The 10930-nt window shown below is 36.1% G+C and overlaps 1 protein-coding gene across 32 annotated transcripts in view; it reads left to right on the top strand.

The window, feature by feature from the left end:
• The first annotated feature begins 504 nt into the window (after positions 1-504).
• Positions 505-10930, top strand: part of ccdc88aa (coiled-coil and HOOK domain protein 88a) — a 177407-nt gene continuing 166981 nt past the window's right edge. For 28 of the 32 annotated variants that reach the window (XR_015493125.1, XR_015493122.1, XR_015493136.1 and 25 more), the window contains exons 1-3: positions 505-1381; positions 3212-3312; positions 7748-7853. Coding sequence is in view for 11 of the 32 variants with exons in the window: in XM_087256498.1 (XP_087112624.1) it covers positions 1322-1381; positions 3212-3312; positions 7748-7853 (267 nt within the window). In the remaining 21 variants the exon portion in view is untranslated. Of the gene's footprint in view, positions 1382-3211; positions 3313-7747; positions 7854-9226; positions 9448-10930 lie in introns of all 32 variants that reach the window. The other 4 variants (XR_015493139.1, XR_015493138.1, XM_087256500.1 and 1 more) reach the window with 1 other exon arrangement.

The raw sequence follows: 10930 nt of genomic DNA, 5'->3' as shown, positions 1-10930 counted from the left end.
ACAACTAAGTAACATTTTGATTTTGTAACAACAGTAAACATGTTATTGTGATAAGGTCTGGTTTTGTGGTGGCTCTACTTTAAATTTAAATTAATTAAATTAATTTTATTTAAGTGATGAAAGCTTTTGAGATTCTAACAGTAAACAGAGCTACTGTAAGCTCACACCTGCTCTGTATAAATGCTTGAAAATTATTTAGTTGAAAATGTTCATTAGAAACTTAAAAGTAATCAAAATGTAATCATATGTAATTAGTTACTTTACTTTTATAAAGTAATCAAAAATTACAGTAACTTATTACATTTTAAATAGAGTAATTGGTATTCTGTAATCTGTTATATTTCCAAAGTAACCTTCCCAACACTGGTTGTCCCAAATCGATAAAGTATGTCAGAAGAAAAAAAAGTCAGGCTCTGCCAGTTTAAAGCGTACTTCTCAAATCCTCCGCAAGGGGGCATTAAAACTTCACCTTACATTTTTATTAAACTGCTCTAAATTATTTTTGTCTGAATCATGAGATGTTAACACGGGAAACTATTTATTTCCTTACAAATAAAAATATTCTGTAAATAGCTTAAAGTTTAAATAAAAAATTATTTGACAAGTTCGTTAGTAATTTGACGAGTTAAAGCACAGACCTGGAGATTAAACTCAATAAGCCTGTTATAATATTTTAACTGGTGGTGATTGGGGGTTGACGGCTGTTGTTATGGTAACAGATTAAGGTCAGAGATGTACTAAACCACTGTTGACATGATGGAATTACTGCCATCAGACAGATGCTGCTGGGGAGAGAAAATGACAAGCACCAATACGACAAAACTTTTCCACTTCAGACATAGACCTACTTTTAATTTCCTTCAGAACAGCTTTTACTCACTACATGTCTTGCTGCTGAATTTAGTTATCAACACCGCGTTACTTTGTTGCTGTTTGCCGCTGATGTTTACTTTGTAACTTCACGTAGCGTTACAGTAAATGGTGGACCAGTGAACACCCTCACTGCAGTTTTTCGGCGTGATGTCCGAACAGGTCCTGTTGATGATGCTGCAGTCCCGAAGAACCATTTAAACAGCAACATTTTGCGTTTATTTTTAATCTCAGAACAGATGCCAGTTTGCTGACGAGGAATGAAATACATGCTTATGAAATCCTGCGTCGCGTCGCTGTGAATTGCAGATTTTTTGTTCTGTTCAATGATGCAGCTACATTTGCTCTGCTCAGCTGTCTGTGGAGAGGGATAAACCATCGGTTCTGGATTTATATGGCTTTATTTGTTTCCTCCGAGTGTTTCTGACTAGTAAATCTCTCTATTATTAATATGGAGGGCGAGATTCCTGTCATATTAGAGCAGTTCATGAGCAGCTCTCTTGTCACCTGGGTAAGTTGCAGTTTTATATGTTTTGTATTGGGAGAAATGATGCAGCATATATGTTAACTTAAATGTGTCAGTATTCGAGCTATCTAAACAGCGGAAGCTCAGATAGAGGTTTCATAACTAGTTTGACTAATGACAATTTGTTTCTGTTTTGTTGAATGTCACACAAAAACACAGCTATGGAAAATTTTAAGGGGAAGTTTAAAAATAAATAATATACTCCGTATTTACTCGTCTTCAAGTGGTGGAAAAACAGATTTTTTTATTCCTCAAGTGAACACAAAAGGAGATATTTTGAAGAAAGTTGAAAGATGGTAGCCGTTGACATCCATAGTAGGAAAAGCAGATACTATGAAAGTCGGTGGTTACAGGTTTCCAGCTTTCTTTAAATTGTCTTGTTTTGTGTTTAACAGAGGGTTGGAACAAGTACAGGATGAGTAAATTATGACATTTGTGGGTGAACTATCGCTTTTAGTTACCACTTGAACAGTTGTCTTGCTCTCACTAGATTATTACGTTTTTATTATTATTATTTGTAAAGTTGTGGTGACTTTTTCAAATGAAAATGCTGTCATTTTTACTAAAATATGACAATTTGTCAGAATAACACATTTTCTTATTTGTTTTGATTGAAAATTTACCAAATAGGCTACATAATCCCTAACACAGGGCTATCTATCTATCTATCTATCTATCTATCTATCTATCTATCTATCTATCTAACTATCTAACTATCTAACTATATAGTTGAAGTCAGAATGATTAAACCCCCTGAATTATTAGCCCCCCTGTTTATTTTTTCCCCAATTTCTGTTTAACAGAGAGATTTTTTTTCAACACATTTCTAATCATAATAGTTTTAATAACTCATTTCTAATAACTGATTTATTTTATCTTTAAAATGACTAGATATTGACTAGATATTTTTCGAGACACTTCTATACAGCTTAAAGTGACATTTAAAGACTTAACTAGGTTAACTAGGCAGGTTAGGGTAATTAGGCAAGTTATTGTATAATGATTGTTTGTACTGTAGACTATAGTCCACACGTGGTAGGGAAAGTAATTGAAGAAATTAACTTGGAAAAATTGGATTGATTATAGTTTCTGAAAGTCGATTTCGATTATTTTTCGATTAATCGACCAGCCCTAACCCAACGTGCTCTAAATAAGACAGCTGAATGCATTATGAAATTTCTATATAATATTCACATTCTGGGTCAAAGACAAGATATCCTATTTAAGTGTTCATCAAATTAAATTTGCATGAAATAAAATATTTAATGTATATAGCATATTAAATGCAAGTAGAGTGTATATGTTAATAACAGCATTTGTGAAAGTGTCAAAATGTGGATGGAGTAAGGTTATGTACAGATATGCTTAATGGAAAATGAAACAACATAACTTTTTTGACCTATATACTTATTAAAAGATATAAAATAATAATTTTGTCATGACATTAAAATTGTTTAAAATGCTTTGCTGACAAATGGATACAACCTAGGATAGAAGCAATGGTAAAATTATTTAATTAAATTATTTATGGATCATCAAATAATATGTACACATTCTAGTTTATGTGGAAAAAGCATTTGAAGCTGCATCAGACCATTTAGTCCTTGGCCTATAATCTAAAAATATATTATATAGTGTTGTTGTTAGCCTAAATCCTCCTCCATTGTGTATAGAAGTGCACATATTTATACATTGTCTCACTAAATTTCCCATTCTCAAAAGTGATGTTGTGTGGGGAATGATCCTCTGCTGCTGTACAATACTTCATGACTTCGGTGCACTGTGTTAACCAACCATTATGTTTGTGTTTTGAAGGTTAAGACATTAGGACAACTAGGTGACAAAGAGGGGAACGTGCTCTCTGAATACACTGAATTAATAGATGGCATATTCCTGAACAAAGTCATGAATCAGATGTAAGTACATGTCCATCTGCACACAGTTATTTTATCTAAGCACTTCAATCAGCACAGTAAGCATTCCGTTTTAATGTGTTTGAGGTTTTATTTATCTAAAGGTTTTATTTCAGAAGACATTCAGAAGTTGGAAATACTTTTATTTAGTTAGTTAGAAAAATTTGAATTGATCAAAGATGATAGCAAAGACAAAGATACTAAACAGCACAAAATTGTCAACTTTAATGTTCATGAGAAATATGTCTTAAGCACAAAATCAGCATGTTAGAATGATTTCTGGAGTAATTATGTGCAAAGATTGAGCTTTGTATTAAAATTACCTGAAAAATAATATAATATAAATAAATATGAATAATATAATAAACAAAATAATTCACAGTTTTGTTGAATTGCTCGGTTTTTGTTAAAATAAATAAATATAAATATAAATGTAGTCTTGGTGAACATAAAAAAAGACTTCTATTATATATATATATATATATATATATATATATATATATATATATATATATATATATATATATATATATATATATATATATATATATTAATTCCAAAGACACACTTTTAAACATACATCAAATTATATTTTTGTCATTATATTATCATTAAATTATTCTTTTAATTTTTAATAATAGTTTAAATTAGTTTTTAACTTCAGATTTTGTTGTTTTGTTTAAATTTTACATTAATTTTAGTTTTAGTAATTTGAATGTGGGCAATGCGGTGGCGCAGTAGGTATTGTTGTCGCCTCAGCAACTAGGTTGCTGGTTCGAGCCTTGGCTGGGTCAGTTGGCTTTTCTGTGTGGAGTTTGCATGTTCTCCTCGCGTTCGTGTGGGTTTCCTCCGTGTGCTCCGGTTTCCCTCACAGTCCAAAGACATGCGGTGTAGGTGAACTGGGTAGGCTAAATTGTTTGTAGTGTATGAGTATGAATAAGTGTGTATGATGTTTCCCAGAGATGGGTTGCAGCTGAAAGGGCATCCGCTGCGTAAAACATATGCTGGATAAATTGGCGGTTCATTTCGTTGTAGCGACCCCAGATTAATAAAGGGACTAAGCCGAAAAGAAAAAGCTGAATACACAAGACTTGTCACTCATATCTTTTTGAATGGGGAAAAGTGTAACTATCAATATGGTGAATAAAGCCCTGCCTTCTAGTACAGGAGCCAATCATCGATCGCTATAGACTGACGATACTCTGGGGGAGGGACTTGGGCCAGATGTGAGTTTCTGCAGATTTTGAATAATTTAGACGTTTAGAAATGAAACAAAAGTTGTTGTTTAATTTTATTGGTGATTCCTAATATTAAATTTAATCGTAAGCTTGGCAAAGAGTTTTGGAGAATTTGATGTGCCTTAAAGGGACTTAAAGGGACATATATATATATATATGTGTGTGTGTGTGTGTGTGTGTGTGTGTGTGTATGTGTGTGTGGAAAATAAAATCAGAAACATCCATAAATAAAAAAGTCTAATAAAATCTAATAAAAAGATAAATCAAAATATGTATAAGGTGGATAAAATGAGCTTGAACAGTAGAGCTCATAATAATAATAATACATTTTATTTAAAGGCGCCTTTTAGCGACTCAAGGACACCATACAATCAACAAGAGTAATAAAACAACAAGAGAAATAATAAAATATACACAATAGTGCAGATAAAATTAAGTATTAAAGGCCATCTTAAATAAGTGGGTTTTGAGTTTTGATTTGAATAGTGTGAGGGAGTCAATGTTTCTGGTGGCAGGTGGTAAGAAGTTCCAAAGCCGCGGAGCAGAGCAGCTAAATGCTCTGTTGCCCATAGTTGAAAGATGAGACGAGGGAACAGACAAGTGGAGGGAGGAAGAAGATCGCAGAGAAGGAACAGAAATGTGGATGAGGGAAGACAAATACGGAGGGGCGAGATTGTGGATGGCTTTGAATGTTAACTTCAAGATTTTAAAGTCAATTAAAAAATGAACAGGTAACCAATGAAGCTGCTGCAAGACGGGGTGATGTGATGAGAAGAAGGAGTTCTGGTGATGATAGAGATTATTATTATTAAAGTATTAATGGTCCCGTGAAGTGCTTTAAAATGTGCATTTTTATTAGATGTTTGACATAATCTCAACTGGAACACGATGAGAGGGTGGGACATATAGTAGCTCCTCCCCCTTTTAAAAACAGCCAATAGTGTTTTGTTTAACCACCGCTCTGCCATTAGGACCGATTGAGCTCAAGCAAATCAAGTGAAAAGCTAACGAGAAGCATATTGAAGTGGGCGGGGCTTGTCAGACACTAGAGAGCATTTAATTAATTATGATTTGATGGTGACGTGAAGACAAATCGTTGCTCCATATAGCCAGAAGTGACCGACTACAAGCTTTACATGTTTGCATCAGTTTATATCTTCTAAATGTGAATTTAGCCACTGTTTTGATGCGCACTAGCTTATAGATATCCTAAAAGCTAACAATTCTGATGATAACATCTAAAAAACTTTATTTTAATTTCATGCGACCAGTAAAGGAATTACACAGCTCCATAGGAAAGGTGCGATTTGAAGTAGCGAATAGGTTTGTTATTTTTGTCATACAGTTCCCACACTTTTTAAATCCAGGCATTATATGATGGAGGTTCAGTTTTTAACCATCTGCATGTGATGCACTTAACAACTGCAGCAAGAAGAATTTGTAATCGTTTTATTCATTCATATTCTTGTCGGCTTTGTCCCTTTATTAATCTGGGGTCGCCACCGCAAAATGAACCACCAACTTATCCAGCAAGTTTTTATGCTACGGATGCCCTTCCAGCTGCAACTCATCTCTGGGAAACATCCACACACACATTTACACACACACACACACTACGGACAATTTGGCCTACCCAATTCATCTGTACTACATGTCTTTGGACTGTGGGTGAAACCAGAGCACCCAGAGAAAACCCACGCGAACGCAGGGAGAACATGCAAACTCCACACAGAAACACCACACGCCGAGGCTCGAACCAGCGACCTTCTTGCTGTGAGGTGACAGCACTACCTACTGCGCCACTGCTTCACCTGTAATCGTTTTATTTTAGATATTATCTGGGCAAGGTGACACAGTGGCTCAGTGGTTAGCACTGTCGCCTCACAACAAGAATGTCGCTGGTTTGAGTTCTGGCTGGATCAGTTGAAATTTTTGTGTGGAGTTTGCATGTTGTCCCCGTGTTGGCGTGGGTTTTATCCGGGTGCTCCGGTTTCCACCACAGTCCAAAGACCTGTGGTACAGATGAATTGAATAAACTAAATTGTCCATAGTGTATGAGTGTGTATGGATGTTTCCCAGTTCTGGGTTGCAGCTGGAAGGGCATCTGCTGTGTAAAAAAATACTCTGGCGGTATAAGTTGGCGGTTCATTCAGCTGTGGCGACCCCTGATGAATGTTATCAGTGCATATACAAAACATTTGCATAAAAGGCTTAGTCCCTTTATTAATCAGGGGTCGCCACAGCAGAATGAACCACCTATTAAAGCGTTTTTGTTTTTTGGATTGGTTAACTCTAATAACCCTGGCACACATTTAATTAGCGATTGAGCCTTGAATTACTCATCCAGTGCAATTGGACTCTTAGTTAAGTGCGCTGCTCAGGGGCATGTAGTTGAAAGGGTTCTCTCAGTGACTTTTCAGTTCACAGGGTTTCTGCATGAGATCAATACGAGTGCTCCCATTCCAGACCCCATACTGCATCGTTTGCGTGTAATATTGGGCAGTTGCTGGCTCCAGACGGCATGTGTTTTGGCTTTTAAATGACTCATTGCATGCAGGAGACCCAAAACACTGTATGCTTTGTCATGCCAATGAACGACCACTTTGTAGTGAGTCTGTTCAGCTGGACAGCACTTGGATGGGCTGTTTTTGCCACAAATTTAATTTCAGTCTCATTTACAGGTTGTCATGTATATAAAGTGCCATATAAATGATAGTTAATGCTGTGACCTCGTATTTTTAAAGCAAAATATGATGCTGAGGTAGTAAAGAGTTTATTTTAGTTGTAAGCTGGACACTGTAATCCCATGGATTCAGGGAGGAGATGGATTAGACTTGGATTGTGTACTTTTTTTTTTTAATGGTGCGACGAAGCAGATCCCAGACAGAAGTGCATGATGGGACAGCAGCGTATTAGGTCACTGTGTCAGTGTTTGGATTCTGAAGCGCTGAAATAACTCTCAAAGCTTGACCTGAGCTCAATTCTGCTGCTTTTTTTCTGTTTGTGTCTGCTGTGTTGCTGGCTAGTTGAGGAATGAAGTCATGTGGAGAAAAACAGGCAGAATGAATGAGCAGACTGTGTTTTGTTGCTATTATTACTCATGCCCTTTAGTGCAGGTTAATATGCTAAACAGGTTTTCAGAAACATGACGTTTCTTGCTGATTTTGTGTTACAAGATTATGTTTGTCTTTTTTTCGCAGAAATCCTGAAGGAACTGTTCAAGGTTTAAACAAAGTAAACAATGACATCGGCCAAAGAGCTCAAAACCTGTCTGTGCTCATGTACCATATTAAATCATACTACCAGGTAAGACATTTGCAAAGTTTAAAAACAGAACATTGCCATATATGTTACCATATATATGAGCAATATCACACTCGTAGCAGTGCGATATGGCTATATATCGGCACTGGTGGAAGGCGTGCGTTGGCACGAGGCCGCAGGCCAAGTGCCTTAGTGCCCCCACTAGTGCCGATATACAGCCATATGGCACTGCTACGAGTGTGATATTGCGTTTATATAACAGTTTGACAGCATAATTGTGTATATAAAAACCTAATCAAACATGGAGAGTCTCAAAAACCCTTTTGTATGAGGAACTACTTTCTTCCGCCTTGGATTCAAATCATAAGCTGACAGTTAAACAGCTGTTAAAACTGTTAAAAGCATCTTTTAAACTTTAGATCTGTAGTGTCTGCTTTTTGCTGGGTGTATGTGGGCGGAGTAATACACAAAGGGTAAAGAGGCTGTAGGAGTTCTGATATTGCAGAATTTCGCACGGCTATCAGCCAATCAGATTCGAGAAACAGACAGAACTGTTGTGTATATGTATATATATATATATATAGAGAGAGAGAGAGAGAGAGAGAGAGAGAGAGAGAAAGAGAAAGAGATTTTTTTTTTTTTGCTTTTAAAAGCTGGTTGTTTTGGTTTAATTCATGATGTATAACTCTTTAACACAAACTTTAAAAAAAAAAAAAGCCAGATGAAAAAATATTTTCAGAACCAACGCTGCTGAAAAAGATAGGTATTCTTATAACCAATGTTTTAGTGCCAGTCAGATTTAATTTTTGCTTTCATTAAAGTGTTATAATGGGATGTGTTGGTGTAATTGGTTTAGTGTTTTTGGTTTAAGCTAAATTAATAAACAGCAAAATCCTCTGAGTATAATTTACTCAGTTCAGAGAGTATTTGGTCCCTCTTTATAAAAAGGTAAACTGGTTAAAATAAGTAAAGTTGCTGTTTATGGAGTTGCTTATTGGATGAGATGATCCACTGCTGAGATTTTGAGAGATTCAATTTATAATATTTCAGCTGATTTCATTTAAGATGACTGAAGTCAGTTGTAGTTTTGTGTTACTTTTCTGTGTTTCTGCTAAATAACAGCAGGTGCTCATCATCAGTGCTCAATCATCACTTAATTAATCCTTTCATTGTCTCATTAGCTTGAGTAACATTAACTCATTTTAGAGAGGGACTAAACTGAGTAGATTTTACTCAAATGATTTTTCTGTGTACTAATACTTTGTCATAAATTTGACAGAAAAAAATCATATATGTTTTTGCTGCATCCAAAAGTTGAAATCAATTTGACTTGATTCTGCTCATTTTTAACTGAGGTAGAATTGCATGATCTGAAATCATTCCCTAAAGTTCCTGCCATTCGCTGCCCCTTACAGAGAGCCCGGTCCCACATCCTGCACATCTGTCCATGTGGAAATATTCTCGCCACCAGACCTACAAGCCCCTCTCATACAGACTGCCCTAGATATCAGCATGCCAAGCCAACATCTGTGTAATCAGTAGCTAGGAAACAGCAATGGCCCAGAGCAAAGCTGGAAAATGACCCATTTTACATCCCGTGAGACCTGTTCTGTCATGGTGGCGGCCGGCTAAAGCGGTCAGAGTAATGAAAGTGCCATAAAACACAGACAAGCCAAATAACTGAATTATTTCCTGTTGCTCAATTTTCACTGGTTTTTCATTGGTCTCTTAAAGGGATAGTTCACCCAAAGATGACAATTCTGTCACCATTTACTCACTCTTTACTTATTTATTAGCTTCTTTCTTCTTTTAAACACAAATTAATATATTAATACAATCTGTAACTATTAGTAGGGGAATGAGTACAGAAGTCAATGGTTAGAGTTTTCCAATATTTTTCAAATTATCTTCTTTCATGTTTAAAACAGAAGAAAGAAACTCATAATTTGAAACTAATTAAGGGTGAGTAAATGACAGAATTTTCCCTTTTAGTAAACTTTCTTAAGTTCATAAACATCTGAAACCACCTGAGCAAGAGTAAATAGTGAGTAAATTTTTATTTTTGTGTGAACTATCCCTTTAAATCATGGCCTTGTAATAGGGCTGCACAATTTATTGTCACTGATCATTCACAATAATCATATCGAAGAATCTGCAATGTTAAGTCTGGATTATAATTAATTATTTGCTTGTTTTTAGGCCTGTGACTGTGAGGATCTTAAAAGCATTCAGGCATAAGATATTGTGCTGTTTGTAGCTTTGATTAATAATAGCGATAATTAAATTAAATGAATAACGATAAATGTTATTGAATTGTTTATAGAATGAAGACTACAGTATTCAGCATTATTTTATATTTGATTCAAGAGTTCACATTTAGTTCATGATTTATAAAAAGCTTGTTTGGCATGCTGCCCTGGATAGAGCCCCGAGCTCAAAGGATCCTCGAGTCCAGGGCTCCCTCCCTTTTGCGGGGGCGAGGGGAGATTGAGCTCAGGACGATCTCAAAACTCCCCTGCAGCTGAGGCTAAGGTGAACTTTCTAAAAACAAGACATCTAGGAAAAGAGACTTAGGTTTATTTTTTCTATAATATAGAGCATATTTGGATGGTGGAAGGAAACCGGGGAACCTGCTGGAAACACACGCAGACATGGGAAGAACATGCAAACTCCGCACAGAAATACAGAAATACGTATTATTGCTGTGCGGCAACAGTGCTAGTCACTGGGCCGGCGTGCCTCCCATTCTGGATAAAGGTGGAAGAAGGGGAGGAGGGGGGTTTCTTCCTGACGAAGATAGTTGTAGAAAGCAAATGAGGATATATATAGAAACTTAGGGTCCTTTGATTGGAAGATCGTGATTAGCACGATGATTAGCACATGAGCACAAGCTTCTCTCGAAATTAGTTTAGTATTAAACTTCACGTATTCAATTACTGTATATACTTGAATACTGTTAGACTCCTCGGAAAACAGTAAAACAGTAGGTCACAGGTGTCAAATCCAGTTCCTGCGGTCACACTGCACTTTTCTCCCCATAGACTTCCATTCATACGCATGCAAATTCGTCAGACTGGAAACACAAGGTCGTGCGTCAAGTTTCGCAGTTTGTTGCGTTG

The sequence above is a fragment of the Danio rerio genome, chromosome 6, assembly GCF_052040795.2.
Source record: "Danio rerio strain M-AB ecotype USA chromosome 6, GRCz13ab, whole genome shotgun sequence".
Lineage (NCBI taxonomy): Eukaryota > Metazoa > Chordata > Actinopteri > Cypriniformes > Danionidae > Danio > Danio rerio.
Note: the sequence above shows the minus strand (reverse complement) of the source record. Positions and strands in the feature narration are given on the sequence as shown.